Raw genomic sequence first — 15928 nt, 5'->3', positions numbered from 1 at the left:
TGAAATCATCCATTCAGGCTGAGGTCAAACTCTCTTCACTTGTCTCAATCTGGGAATGCTTTCAAATCGGCGGCGTCCATCTCAGATTCATCCTGCTGGGAAAAAAAAAAGAAAAAGAAAACAGACAAGATAAAGTGAACTGGGCTCTGCATTTAAGAGGCACTCTTTTTTTTATCTAAACTTTAATAGTCATTGTATTTACCATATTTAACATATATAAAATGTGTTTTAACAGAAGCAATAATCACAAGATCACATTTATGTACAAAATGCAAGTGTTGCTGCAGGGATGGTCCATTCCCATTTCTGCCAGTTATGGGATGAAATTTTCTCCTTGTGAATTCCTGATAACTGCTTGCATCAACACACTCTTATGTTTGTCTCTCAGGCCTCATCTCAAAAATATACCGCTGTGAGAAAAAAAATGTAAAAAAAAGGAGAAAATGGCTCATATTCAAAAGTGAACATCTGCAGCTGGTTGGTTTGAATTAAGCAATAAGCACAAAGTGGGGTAGATGTCAGAGATATTAAAAAAGAGGAAAAAAAGGTAGCGTCCTTGGTCGTCTTTACAAAAAAAAAAAGGAGCACAGAGCGGCGGGTCGAGGAATCCCAGGAATGCGAGCTACATGTTGTTGAGTAGGGAAGTCGTCCCATCTGCTACCTGCAGTCCTGTGGCACCTCGCGCAGACTGCCGCTGCTGTAAAAATCAGCTCTTTGTAATTAAGTTTCCCTCGTTGTTAAATCCCTCTCCATTCAGAATTAACCAGGCTGTGTTTTACAGCGTGGGTAAACCCTACATCTTCAGGGTAAAAAAAAGGGTCTTTTTTCCCCACACGGACCGGCAGACGGAAGCGTTCAAAGCTCGGTCCTGTATTCATCTCAACGCCCCGATCCCCCCGTGTGACTTCTCTGAGGACGGCTACAATTATTGATGACAGAGGAGAAGATTGTTATGCATGGCCTGTACAGGATGCCATCAGAGACTGTGATTGGGAACCTTTTGAAAATGTCAAAGTGACACATGATTATGAATATTAAACAGCCATGTATAGCCCATGATTACTTGGACGGAGGAGGGGATTTGACAGATGGGGACTGTGGATTCTCATTGTGAGCCGAAGTGATGTATGGCAACCGTGTCCTGACAGAATACACCGATCAAATTAACAGGAAAAATTATGTTGTCGTTTGTTAACATGAAATCCCATAATGTGTAGGCATTTTGTACATTCCTCATGCGGGTTTTCAAGGTGGATTGTCGGACACCTTTTGTGCAGTAACTTTTAGGATTTAGTTCACAAACTTTTCTTCACAATTTTGCACCAAGATGCTGATATTTTTAACACACTCCATCCTGTCACCAATCAGTGGTGCCAGGTCTGCAGTTATGCTGTTGTTACCCAAACACAATCCAGTGTGTCAATAGATGATTGGACGTCAAAGATGATGTGTTGATGCACTGATTGAATTTCATCAAATTGTTTCTTTCTTATGGCAATAAATAACCACATCAGAGCTAAGTGGATATTAGTAAAACATATTGCAAATATAACTGTGCAGCATCATGTTCGAAGCCCAGTGATGGAATCAAAGAATGTAAAGTTTTAAATCCATAATGATCATTACAATCACAAAAAATCACAACGCATTTATCTCAGCTGGTTCAGTTGGGTCTTAAAACCCATATCTGTTAGAAACTGTTGGATAAAACTCTTTTTTTCTTCATCCGTCTCTGTGAGGACACCCCGATAACCGACACCATGAGCAAATTTCACATCCTTTGTCGATTTTCCAAAAAACCCTCAATCATGACAGATCAGGCTGGTTTGTTAAATCACAGCAGAGGTGAAGGTAACTACTTGCTGCTGCCGCTGGAAAATATTGATACCCGAGCTGCAATCTGGCAATCACGCCGTTAAAAATGAACGGCGGAAAAATTACAAGTCCCTGACAAATGCATTTACATAAGACCAAACAGCGAGGGGAGCTAATTAAATAGACCAAATAATGAACTTTGCAGGATCACTTTTTATTTCGTGCTGGTCCCACTAGTTCCATAACACTAAAAAGAAAAAAAAAGGGAAAAAAAAATCAGAGCTCCTCTTTAATAAAAACAGTATGATTTGAGTTGGTGCAGTGGGTAGCACGGTTTAATCCAAAAGTGTTGTGTAAACACATAAAAAGAAGTAAATCCTCAGACTTTTTACACCGCAGGAACTTATCCAGACCTACATATAAACGCAGGTTTAAAGTCCGAACGGTGAGTGAGCCGACCTTGTATGATCAAACAGATGTGAGTGAATTATGGGTGAATCTGAGTGCGGGTCAGCTTTTTGTGTTTTCTTTACTCCCACTTTGCGCCCTTGTGCTCTTAAACATAAACGGCACCTTTGTCCTCGTCCTGCGTCGGTCTCATGTGCTCAGTCACGTGTGCAGTCAGTCATGTGTGCACATGCCAGGACGTCAGGGCACACACACACACACACACACACACACACACACACACACACACACACACACATACTGATGCCAGGTTCACACAGTAAATAGCTGCTGCACTTTTTACAGTGGTTCCCGGCCCACAGCGGAAGATGATGAGTCGGCAAAAAAGAAAAAAAAAAAACAGGCAGTAAATAAATAAATAAATCGAATTCTGTCTGTTATTGCTTATGTCAGCTTAAAGTTATGAGGCTAAACAAACTAAAGAGTTGACGGTGGGCAGAAATGAGTTGAAGAGTATTTCAAGTACAACCATGTCACGACTGCAAATGGATTCTATATGCTAAAGATTTCTGTGTTGCCCTGCAAAAAAAAAAAAAAAAAGAAAGAAAAAAAAAAAGAAAAAAGGTCAGAGGAAACCACAGAGATGATCCGTTCCCGTTCCCTGGATAACCGTCTCGGTGGTCGGCAGTCCGTCATGTCTGCAGATTGTAAGTGTACAGCAACTGCTACAATCGTGATCGCTATTTTCATATAAAAAATCTCCTCTAAAATTTATAAATAACTAAAAGTAATCTTGGATAAGTTATATAGTAACTAAATATAAACAACAACCATTAAAACAGAACTTTTAGAACTTTCTCATTTTTAAGTTGATCTTTATGTACAAGTACAATGCTACTCTCTAACACCTTAACCACAAACCAGACAGAGTGTATCATGTGGAAAGATGCTGCTAGATCGTCTAAGCCAAGGTCATACGGATCAAGGTAAATAATTCCCCTTCGTATTTTGGATGGTGTAACACAAGTTAAGGTTGGCTTACCAAAGTATCCTGTATACAATATAGAACATATAGATATTAGTATCTCTTTAAATAATTACATAATTTATCTGGAGTGATGTGTTCGAATGGTACAGTGCGTCTTTTCTTATGAAGCGGGAGGAAGAGTTTGAGGAAGGATGAAGACGGGAGAAAAATCTGAGATGCCAGCTGAACAATAAAAAAAAAAAGTTTTTTTGTTTTTTTTTTCCTTATACTGGAGTTGGAATGGATCAAGGTGACATGCAGTCCTCTTGTCGTTCCATTGTAGTGATCATGAACCCAAAGTTGGTCCTGAAATCACCGAGTGAAGCAGGGCTGAGCTGAGCAGGTTCCCATCCGGAGAGAGCGAGAGAGAGAGAGGGAGAGAGATGGAGAGGGAAATGGAGGAAAAAAAGAAGCGGTGTCCGATTTGTGCCTACATACTGTACGTACAAGTGGTTTGTAGCAGCACAAGTTTGGTGTTTTGACTTTGGCTGTAGCTTTTCACTGGTGACAGCAAAGGAATGACGGAAATGCCGGGGGTCTGTTATCGATCTCAGCACGGACAGCTCTTATCTTTTGTTGTCACCAGGACTGGAAACGATGGTTCGGAGCTTTTAGCAAGCGAAGTCCTCGAACACTCCGTGGTGCCCGGCGCGGTGGTGGTGTGGAGGGTGTGGGTGTGGGTGGGGGTGTGGGTGGGGGTGGGGGAGGGGGATGTGGTGGTTGGGGAGGATGGTGTTGGCGTACGCCCCCTCTGGGTGACTCCGTGTCATGTCGTTGGGCTCCTGTGGAAAGCACACAAGACAAGGAGCACGTGGAACAAGGCTGCACCTGCAGGTAGCTGGAAAAATCTCTCTGGTGGGATTATTTTTCACAGAAATGTAACGGCCGCGATTCAATCCCACACATGTGCTCATTCATTAAAAGCTAAGCTATCGACAGAACCTTCACGTTTGCTCAAGTGTCCAAACATGAAAAGAAATGTCATGTATCTGTCTCCTACCATGTTAGGTAATTTATCTATTACCGCCCGAGCCTCTCCACAGCATCGGCAGTGAGGGCGAGCTGAGCAACTGTAATTCCAGGACGTGACCAGGAGCCCGTCGGATCACTTGGTAATAACTGACCCCAGAGAAGAAATGAATCGATCAAGGATTGTCCAAAGATGCTGTTAACCGCTACGGTCATTTCCTCTCTGGTGCTTCAACATTTATGATTTGTGGAGAAAGTTTTTTTTTCCATTTAGCTTTAAGTTTTCCCCATTAAACTTTATTTCCCTCCGTGCTGAGCCGAAAGAAATTCTGATTTAAAGACATCTGTCCGCTCATTCTTCTGGTTACCTTTGATCATGTTTCAATGTATTTATCACATTAAATAGTCTGTCTGGGCCAGAAGGCCATTTTCTGTCAACCATCTGTCTGAAGGCATCAAATCAAGGTTTCTATTCAAGAGGCGGCTACTAAAGTCCTGCAGATGTTCTAAAGAGGATTTAGAGTTTTTAAAAGCAAATCCATTGCATGTATTAGATTATTGTAGTGAATAAGTCTTCCAACAGAAGTGTCTATTTAGCCGCTCCCTTCTTCAGTTTTAGCACCCTGCAGCCGGGATTGAGATCTGGGATCCACACAAACACAAGCCCAGCTTCGGTGCACTAATTCATACATCTTTAGTAAACGCAAATATGCTTTTTTGCTGATTGAATTTTTTCTTCACCTGCATTTCTTATTTGCTACAGCCACACTGATGTACTGAGTTTAAATTGAATTTTTTCTCCAACAGTGTCAAATTACTGTTAAAATCAACAAAACTCAAGCTTATTACATATCTTCATACATCCAGGAAGACTCCCTCAGATACTGTGCTGAGTGGGAGTTGGAGGTGTATATTCATGCTGCAGTGCTTCAGGACTGACACACACCAAAAACCAAAAACCATTCATTTAGGCTGACAAAATTAAAAACACATTTTCAATGAAAGATGAAGATATTTAATACTGAACTGAAGTTTGTGCCTGAGATGAACTGACCTGAACAGCGAAACCTGATCAAATCATCACTTTTATCGCGCGGCAGCGAATTAAGACACAGATGAAAGATAAGAAGTTAAGTTGGGTAATAACATAACTCTGCTCAAAGGTTGCTGTGTTTCTTTTTTTTCGCTGGGGTTAAGACTAATTAGAAACATTATACTCTTCATCATTTTAGAGGCAAGGAAAAATTAACTTTCTTCTCTCGTACTTTCCTCCCTTTGTTGTTTTCTTGCGCAGCTACAGTGCTCCAGGGTGAGTTTTACACTCGGCATGAAAACAGAGCGGGCATCATTTGTTATCGTGCAGTTTGTGCCGTACCTTTGCTTTCATTTCCTCGAGACCCACCGTTGCCACTGTGCTGGTCGGCTGCTTGTTCTTCTTCTCCTCTTTCTGCGGCCTCAGCAGACGCTGTAGCCGGTGCTTGATCACCTGGTTTCAGAGATGAGGGAGGGAGACAAGAGGCGCAGCAGAGTGAAAAGTTCAGTCTGCATTGTACGGTCCCCTCCCTCCGATTCTCGCTTTATTCGCGCACGTTTTGGCAGTCAGCAGGCGCCTGGCTGCAGAGCCGAGAGGGGATACAAATGAGGCAAGAGTTCATTTTATGATCGACATTAGTATCGTGTCCTCAGCGCAGACCTGAGCGGATATTAGTTTCTCCTGCCAGGGAATCAAATAAAATGCCTCACATGCATAATAAGTGATAACATTTGCGCTGCCAGTCCTGCGCTTAGATTTTCAGATGATTATATCTGGTAAGAACAGCGAGGCACGTCGTCATGCTCAGCGGTGAAAATTAAAGCTAACAAAGAAGCACACTCGTGTGATTTCTAAAATAGTGATTTTTGGTCACAGTGGAGTTCTCTGAAAAATCCACTACAGCAGGGGGTTAGGATGAGGTCTGGTCTGGTGCTTAAATCTCTCATGAATAAGATAAAATATTATCAGCTGTGGAGATCCATAAGCAATAAAAAATATATCTGCACTCTAATAGCGCCAAAGTAATATATCTATACATATAATATGCATCTGTTGTAGAGGTTTCAGGGTTACACTCTAAAATATGTTCTGTAGTTTTAATGAGTATTACAGTCAGTATAATAAAAGTCTGCTTTGATAAAAAAAAATTAACAATTTTTCTCTCTGCATTTCTTTTCATCGTGATTTCAATTAAAAAAGAAGAAAGAAAAAAAAAAGACATCTTGATGACCCCCGCCTCAAATACACTGACAAGATCTGCACTACAAAAATACTTGTCAAAATATTTCCATTGCCAGCGTGATTGGCTGAGGTGTGTGTGTGGCGTGCACGGACACGGTACCTCATAGATATAATCCAGTATTTCTAAGACTGTCAGGATGCTGGCTCCTATGAAAAGACCCATCTGTCCACCGATGTCACCTGAAAAGAAAATACTTCAAAGAAGGCACAATGGAAACACAAGCTGTGTGTGCTTACTGATATTGGGAATAAAAACTGCTGTAAAAAGTGCATTTCACACTGCTTCGAAAGTCCAAAAATGGAAAAGAAAAAAATGGAAAATCTTACCTAATAAACCTGCAACATCATATGCTTTCTTCTGCTCGATTGTTTCATAGTTCAAAGCTTCAAAGAAGATATCCAAGACCAAGAAGTTGTCTCTGAAAGGAGAAATGGTATATATATATATATATATATATATAAAAAAGAAAATACTTTACTATAAACATCATGCCAAATGAAAAAGAAAATAAAAATAGTATCAAGTCGTATTCATGCTCGGTGTTAACAGACATGATAGGGTTTCTGGGCTCACAGCGCTGTCGACAGATCTAACCAGCGACTGTGGGATAATGAGATGTTTTTAGGGCTGAGCGTGGATTGACTGCACACTTAGTCACTGCCACATCTCTAACCTTTCTGCGTTTTACAAAGCCTGCTCTGCTGATATTATATAAACCGGAGCGCGCATGATGCCTCACATTATTTATGTTTACCCTCGAGCACGTTTCTCAGGACTGAGAGGAATTACAGAGCGAGCGCATTATTCAGTGCACACAGATTGATCAGGGAGATATTAGTAAATATAAATTAAAAGTTTTAGAAGGTATTATATAACCTGTTGTTTTAAAAATGAGTAATACGGTGCTAACAATTTATCAAAATGTGCATCAAAAAATTAAAAGATGTCAAAGATTTGCAAATCATTTCAATAATAAAAACAATGAAGTTGTTAAAAAAAAGTGCCTGACATTGCAGGATGAAGTTATAAATTAATCTCAGACAGTTTGCAAACAAACTGTTGCCTGGTTTCTGACAAGCGCATTTCTATTACCTGGCTAAATATAAGCTGAAGCTTGCATGAAATTGATTTTTGTTTATATTTACGGCGGTACGCCTGTAGGTGATCACAGGCTGAAGGTCATAGTTTATGGCCCTTCACACCGAGCCCCGCAGCGCCGCTCATAAGCGGCGTCTGTCTGGCTGAAGGTTCCCTGTCGTACCTGATGTAGTCCTCCGACTTGTCGTATTTCCTGGAGAGATAGCGCGCCGAGCCCTTGCTGGGGATTTTGACCATGGAGAGCTCTTTTCCGTAGCGGGTGAGATTACAGGGCGTCTCGCATGGGCAGGTGTCGCCGCTGTTCTTCTGTAACTGCGCTGCAACACAAAGATGGCAGCTGCGCTTTAATAGATGGGGTCAGTTTCACCTGCAGGTTTGGAGTCGCTTTCCCAGAGATATATACACGAAGAGGCCGCGCCGCCACCGGGTCGCATTTGCCACTGTGAATTTGACATTACGACTGCTCAGTTAACGAGAAGTGGAATATTGACGCGAGCGGCTGAATGGATGTTCAATAGGCTGCTTCACAAGAGAGGAAGTGATGTACTGACAACACAACATCCACAGCTTTTCACAACAGGCCATTTAGTGACAGAAATAATAATAATGTGAAGTGATGTACTGTTGCTCACTTATTCCCTGCACTCTGCACCGTTCTCTTTGAACCGAACACAGTCTCAACATGGCTGACACCATGAGAAGCGCTACCGGGCAATCCGAACACACCTGGTGTTATTATTCCAGCCAGTCGTAGTTACTGAAGTGGAGTCAAACGGTGAAATGTCCAAATGCTGTTTCCTTTTATATCAGCACTCAAGAAAATGCCCCTTTTCCAATCAGGTTTCTTCTATCAGAACTAACCACTTTATGGTAACTGGGAAATGGAAAACTTCTGGCCTCCACATTATTAAAACAACCAAACTCCAGCGTGAGAAAATGAAAAAGCAAATTTGATGTCCGTCAACAAAAATGCTACACTGTCTAATAAAGCTTCTGTGTCACAGGTAACACTGAAATAGCCACACTTGGTACAAACAGACTCGCAGTTCGCCAAAATTGCCTAAGTTAAGAGAATAAATAGTGTATATAAACATGATCGAATATGGGCGACAACATTATTTGTCATTCATTTATAAATCATTGTGTCTAGCAACAGAAACTTTTCCATTTCCCAGTTCAATGAATGCACCGTTTAACCACACTCACTGCTAAAGCAGGTAAAAGTTCCACAAGTTTGACGTCACAAATGAATGCAAGACGTTTAAGGTTACATCTGGAAATGTTCAAAACATAAAACAACTAAAAAAAAAGTTAAAGTGGTCAAATTTTCGTGACTTTCCTATTCATACCAAATGGACAAAAATGTGATATAAACAGACCAACATCGCCGTGACCATCTACAATTTAAAGACTGTAACTGTGCTGAAAGTGGTTCTGTGACGGTATTTTCTCCTGGAATAAATGATAAAGTACAGGAGGGGCGACGGAGGACTTTTCACATTGCACATTACACCCAATTAACATGCAGACCCCAAATGTTTGCACTTTGCCGAATACATATTTATAATCCTCCAAGTCTAAAACAACAAAACACACACCAGAGAGTAAATAGCTTTTCCCAATCTCTCTTTTCAAATTCTAAATGCATTCAGTCCAGACAAAAACAGGCTGGAGGAGCACTGAAAGCAGTAATTATAATTTGATGATTGATGTATTTTATAACTCTAACAATTAGGTTATTTGTATGCAGGAGCACGGTGGCACATATTCCTTGTCTGATGTGAAGGCAAAAACACCTTAACGATATAAGTATAAAAATTATTTTTTAATGGATTACCTTTCACGAAGGGTGAATCTATTCACATGGTTCGAGTCGGGAATATGACCCACGTGAAAGTGTCCCTATTCTGCTGAGATATATCTGAGATTTCATTCAACCGTATTTAAACATGATCTGAATTCATTGAAGAGAGACATAATTAAATTTCTGGCTTATTTGGGTGAGAAATGATAATTGGACTTATACGCTCACCATGACAATAAAAAAATGTCTTTTTTTTCTAACAAAAAAAAAAAAGAAAGACGTCTTTGAAAGCGGGGTTCATTGACGATATCTGCAGGGAAACGAGCAGGAGGTCAGGGGATGAGGGTGGGGGACGCCGATATGCAGAAATGAAGCGTGGGTTTAATATTAGCAGTTCAACAATGGAGGCGGCACAGCCATCACACTATAAAGTGACTAAATCACAATGAGGAAAAGTCATTTCAAAATACCCAGTCTACCTCCAGGTATTTGTATAACAGGGAAAAAAAAAATCCTTATCATATTTACTGATTGTGTTTCCATTTCCCCTTTGGGGGAGTCTATTGTAATGAGAAAAGAAATGAAGGAAGATTGTTTCTTACCAAGTGCTTTGTCAACACAGTTGATTTTACTGGGAGGGCAGATAGCTGCAGTTCCTGAAAAGGAGAACAGAAAATGAGTCTGATCAATCAGAAACAAAATGATCAGTGACCCGCGTCTGCTGCAATGAGGAGCCGCGGCTGTGAACAACGCTCCGCAGCTTATCATTCATCTCCAAATGGAAGGCGGGCGCGCGGAGGACGACTTCCCTCCGCCGAGCCGCGGCCTTCTCGGACGCCCGTCCTTGATTGCGCTGAGAAATGGAGCATGCTGGCTCCGCCCGCCGGGCATATTTAGAAGGTCTTTAAAAACCAATCAGTGAGTCGCTTCTTTGTGGACAAACATACTGCCCGGGCCATTAATGACAGGTATTCATCAGCGGCACTAATAATTGAGCCAGAGTTGAGTTTGTCTGCGTGTGAAATGTTCATGAGAAAAACACTCATTAACAGACGGTGAAGTAACGTCTGATGATCTGAGAAACTTTGACTTCTGTGGAGGAGCAGAAGCGGCTGTGATTTGGAGAAGTGGCCACTAAACATGATTCATTATTTAACATTATTCTCCAAAATGCCCGGTCTGCTTTATTTTTAGATATGTTGAGTGTGGAGGCAGAAGCTGTCCGGTGTCTCTCTGTCTGCTGTCCACACATCAGGAACAAGAACAACTTAATAGCTTTTGGGTGGTCGTCCCAATATAGAAATAGACTGAAATACTAAAATATTTATTCTGGACCGAGCAAATCCTCAACCAAACACAAGTTTTTACTTCAATGCCTGAAAGTTCAGAAGTTACACGCTTTATAAATCACCACATGATGGTAGCGTCCAGCTCCAGAACCAGACACTTTTCCAACTTAAAAAAAAAAAAAAAACCCTCTTGGAGTGATCGAAAGCTACTTTGGAGTCAACTGAAAATCAACATAAACCTGTGTCCTGTAATGAGACGAAGACAATAAAACAATCACGAGACACCCTGCTGATGAGTTTGCTGACATGTTGTAAAGAGTGACTGGTTAATGTGAGTAAAGATCAACAACTTCTGCTGTTATCTCGGAGATAAATGTATTAAGAATAAATCCCAGCAACACAAATTGTTTCCAACAAACTGCTGATGTGAGGGACTGCTGGAGAAAAAAAAAACAAAAAAAGACCCTGTAAATTATGTAAGGCACAGGAATCCTACTCGGTACTGATGCAGCGCTGTGTGGCCACACACGTTCCCTTTTGGTGTGTTTTTCGACCGATTCATTTCTGAAAATGTATGGTGGAATTTCACTCTATTTCCGACAATGCACTTCAGTAACTATTGATATGTGCAGCGGTATAATGTGATGTGAATGCTACCTGAACAAAGCTTCCTTCTGGCTACCACATTTATTACAGCAGGCTCAACAGCCATCATATCTGAAGTGATGCATCATAACAGAAAAGTAATCTGACTGCTGTAGAACCCGGCTCTGTCCTTCCTGTCTATTCATCCAAATCTTTTGCATTATGCAAACGTTTTTTTCTATCTTTGAAAGAAACTATCATTCTGTTTCCCCCAAAGTGGAGAACATTGTATAGACCGGAATCAACTAAACTACACTCAGGAGGAAAGGAAATGTCTAATATGTTGGAGAGATTAGTTATTTCTTGTAACAATGCTTGAAAAATGCTGTTTATTTCCCTTTTAAATGGTTAGTATAAAAGAACATACATTTGTAGGATGAACAGCAGAGGAGAGGGTTTAAAGAGTAGCCAAATTTCTGTGAAACAGATTTTTCTTGCTGTTGCTGTTATTTGGTGAATAAATAAGACATATTGTAAGAATCCTGAACAAGTCTGGCTCCTCCTCTCGGTGGTCTTGAACCTGGCCCTCTCACACAGCTCTGCTGCTTATCCTGACATGATTTAAATAAAAAAAAAAAAAAGAAACTTTATTGCTTAAAACATAAACACAATTAGGAAAAAAATCTATGGAATGTAGTTCATAACATGTTTAAACAGGAATGGTGTGCAGTTATTCAAATATAAAGAAAGACAAATCTGATTCTTGTGGAAAGCATGGCAGGAAACGACACATTCTGGACTGAAAATGTTACAGCAAACTTACAATTTACTGATGAGATAAACAGATTCAGCTGAATTATTGTGGCCCTGACCGGTGAGCGGAAGTAAGAGGCGTTTGACCACGGCAACGGGACGGTTTGTGTACAGGCATGGTGGCAGAAATGCCCTGGTTTGAGGTTCCTTCACTGCCCGAGGGATCGAACAGCTGGCGGTCACTCGCTGAAAACTGCATCATATCAAAGTGAGCTCAAAGATAATGTGAGGACATCTGTCTGAAAGATGAAGATGAACTTGAAATGGCCCTCTCAAAAACCTAATGATCCTAAGCATCAAGCAAACCCACCAAGGGCTGGTTCAGAAAGGAGGAGTACAGGGTTATGGAATGGCCAAGTCAGGGGAAAAAAAGACGAGATCTGAATCCTATTGAAAGGTCGTAGGGGGATTTGATACGGGAAGGACATGAAAGAAAACCTGAAGACATCTTGCAGCTGAAGGAATTTTGCATGGAAGGCAGAATAAGTCTGCATAAGAGAGAAGAAGTGGATAATCATGCAAAACGCCTACAAGGAGTCATTTCGGTTGAAAAACCTGACAAACTAGCTCCTGAGGTCAAAGGTGCAAGTACTTTCCCCACAAATGCTCATTACAGCTAATGATATTTCTTTTCAGAAGAATTTCTTAAAAGAAGCTCATTTTGCGTGTTTTGTTAAATTACCTTTGCAGAGCAGATCAGACTCATGCCAAAGCTGTAAATTTGTATGCGCTGCGTTTACAGGCGCTACTCAGGATGCAATAATGCTTTGCAATTTATTATCAATCTCAAAAGAGGCATGTTAAGGAAAATCTTTATTTGACTGATTTGAAATGTATAATATAGTATTTTCCTTGCTGCTGTGCTCTTACACTCTTCAACAAAATTACGGTACACTCAACAAAATTATAGTTTTTTCAGCTGCATAAGAAGAAATCCATGTTGTTGTTGTTTTTAACACTGTTCTGAAAACTGCCTGAATGTTCCACTATAGTAGGGGCAATTACTAACATCGCACAACACTCTGAAGGGGAAACTAAAGAACTGTGAGACTTGAGAACTTTGTGTATTTATTTATTAGCACGGTACTGGTTGTTTCACAAACCCATAAAACATGGATTTAGTTCAGCAGTAGTTGGATAAATGAATGTTTAAACTTGTCTACTTCAGGTCATGCATATCATACCTGTTCAAATATGATGTTTACATGTGGAAATGAAAAACGTAAATTTCCTGCTCCAACATCAAATCTTTCCAGCCTCGACCTGCCCTCTTCTTAGAGACATCGGTGAAAACGCACGCATTCAGTGACTCAGCTCCTCGATTTCCGGCACTCCAGCCACGATGACGCACACAGGAGATCCAGACATCCCACTTTGTGTTTGTCCAACACACCACTGCAACACACTGCATCTCCCCTGTTATAGGTTATAAGATCCATCCTGCATTATCCAGCATTCAGCAGTGTCTCCAGAGGTTTCACGTGTCCCAAAAGACATCTGATAATCAAGTGGAAACATTATGTGTGGATCAGTTCGAACTTTTCATTTACCATTACCATTACAGCCACAGAGGTTTTTTTTTTTTTTTAATATAATAATAACAATTATACAAAAAGCTTCATTACCTCCGCCAGGAGGTTATGTAATCATGTCAGTTTGTTGGTTGGTTGGTTGGTTGGTTTGTTTGTTAGCAAGATCACGGAAAAAGTAATTGACGGATTGCAATGAAACTTTGTGGAAAGGTGGGTCTTGGGCTAACTTAGAATTGATTAAATTTGGGTGATGATCCGGATCATCACGAATTTTTTAAAGGATTCTTTATCATTGGCCGATAGGCTGTACCGCCCAGCGGACCTTTAGTTTTAGTTCCTAGTCGGACCTGTTTCACTGACGGAACAGTCGCGCAGCAGCACGACAAAATCGCCACAAGTTGGCTTCTCTTCAAAACTTGATCAGAGCTTTGTCTGTAAGTGATTTCACCCTATGTTGGACTGTTCGTTTCCTTTGTTATGCATCTCTGCATGTCCGTCATTGTGTTGCTTTTTTATTGCTGAGTTCCGTTAGGGTGACGACTTTCATTTGACCAGTGTAGTACTGTATCTATCCAGCAGAGGGCCGCAGTACTATTAAATTGATGACAGGCAGGGTTTCCACCAGACCTTTTCAGTCCGGGCGCTCCGCCCGTGCTAAATTCTGCGGAGCCTGGACAACGGACAGGGAAAAAAAAAAAAAAAAGTAGCGCCGCGTTTGCGGCTAATTATCAGTTGTGCACCGCGGAGCAGCAGCGGCACGTTTTGCGCTGTTTCGAGCCCCCCCCCCGGCCCGCCGCACATTCCTCCGTTGCCAAACTGTTATCCTGCAGGAAACACTGGACAGGGTTTGTTTACATCTGTTTACTGATATTTACATATGGTGTTCTTATTGTTGTTGGTGACTGATTTCACCTGTGGCGGAGTTCTGCGCTCTCTGAGTGCCAAATTCTAGTTTACGAATGGTTCCCTTTTCTTCTCAATCTGACTCGAAACAAACCTTCACATAATAATTCTGACAGATCTCTGCTGGTTTTGTTAAAGCTGATGCTGGGTTTAAATTGGATATTGCGTTCCAAGCAATAAGTCATTACATGAGTAAATTCCCAAATAATCCAATAGTGTTGGTTGCAAGTCGTCTACCAATGAAAACCAGATGCATGAGCTACAGAGAGCAGAAAATATTAAATCACGGTAATTAATGAAGGTCACAGAAGGACAACAGAACAGTTTTCATCCGGATGGAGACAGATGAGCAGGAAAGATCCCAGACTCATTGCGACTTTATTCTGACGTGTCACTGGCCAGAAAGCCGGCGGCGACGCTGACGAGCATCAAGGTCGGGCATGTGGAAGGCCCTCAAGCGGGCCGGAAACTATCGTCGTTGTTTTGAACACGGGGCCATCGACTAACAAACACTGGGTCGATGAGCATTGCTTTCCCCAAAAACTCTAAAAGGCCAATTAATTATAAAAACTGAGGAAAATACTAGAAAACTGAAAGCTTCTTAAAATTCAAAATGTAAATGTTGCTATAATTTACATGAAGGGATGTTGCTCAACTCAAAGCTGCATCTACTTTCATTTACAATACAGTTAATGGGGGAAAATCACCTTCACCTGACCACAGCCGTGCACACTATGATCTATGTACATGAAAACATGAACAGATGTATTTGTTTCATTTAAATGCTGTAATCTGAATCACAAAATCTAATCTGCAGTTTTGATTTTGCTTGTGGAGTTTATTACTAATGTCAGGACGCACGATTCAGTCATTTTCTGCTCAGCTGCATTTCCCCCTGACGTCTGCGGCGCTCTGCAAATATAATGTAGCTGCTGTTCTTACCGGGCATGTGCACCATTCTGCACTTGCACACTCGCAGGACCTCGTTGGTCTCGCAGAGCAGTCGACAGGCGCTGATGCTGTACGTGTCGTATCCTGGGAACTTCTCTTTGCTGGTGGAGCGGCAGTTCCCCCAGGGCTGGGGCAGGTAGGTCAGCTGAGTACACAGAGATTTATTAGACCCCAGCCTGAGCCACCAGAAGAGGGAGGATGCAGGGAGAACAGTAATCTGCTGCTGAGGTTCGGGTCGGAGGAGGGTGGGGTGCATAGGAGGAGGAGGAGGAGGAAGGGGGTGGGGGTCAGATATGGTGGGCTGTGATGAGGAAGACCTACCCTCTGCTCCTGACATGAAACAAAGGTCTGGAAACCCGGGGAGACGCCGAAGCCCAGCTGGTGGATGTAGGGAGGCTCGTCCTGACTGTGGATCTGAACTCGAATGCCGGCCTCCAGAGACGTCTCATCTTCTCATC

At 41.6% G+C, this 15928-nt stretch overlaps 1 protein-coding gene across 1 annotated transcript in view; it reads right to left on the bottom strand.

Annotated features, from left to right (window-relative positions):
• Positions 1 to 3649: 3649 nt before the first annotated feature.
• Positions 3650 to 15928, bottom strand: part of asic4a (acid-sensing (proton-gated) ion channel family member 4a) — an 89322-nt gene continuing 77043 nt past the window's right edge. Inside the window, exons 3-10 of the mRNA XM_030111126.1 lie at positions 15792 to 15919; positions 15462 to 15615; positions 10000 to 10053; positions 7757 to 7910; positions 6822 to 6913; positions 6595 to 6674; positions 5595 to 5705; positions 3650 to 4032 (exon numbers count right to left, since the gene is read on the bottom strand). Coding sequence (XP_029966986.1) covers positions 3862 to 4032; positions 5595 to 5705; positions 6595 to 6674; positions 6822 to 6913; positions 7757 to 7910; positions 10000 to 10053; positions 15462 to 15615; positions 15792 to 15919 — 944 coding nt within the window. The 3' untranslated portion in view covers positions 3650 to 3861. The remainder of the gene's footprint in view (positions 4033 to 5594; positions 5706 to 6594; positions 6675 to 6821; positions 6914 to 7756; positions 7911 to 9999; positions 10054 to 15461; positions 15616 to 15791; positions 15920 to 15928) is intronic.

This window comes from Salarias fasciatus, chromosome 16, assembly GCF_902148845.1.
Source record: "Salarias fasciatus chromosome 16, fSalaFa1.1, whole genome shotgun sequence".
Classification (NCBI taxonomy): domain Eukaryota; kingdom Metazoa; phylum Chordata; class Actinopteri; order Blenniiformes; family Blenniidae; genus Salarias; species Salarias fasciatus.
The sequence above is the reverse complement of the archived record's forward strand: the minus strand, read 5'-3'. Positions and strand labels throughout refer to the sequence as shown.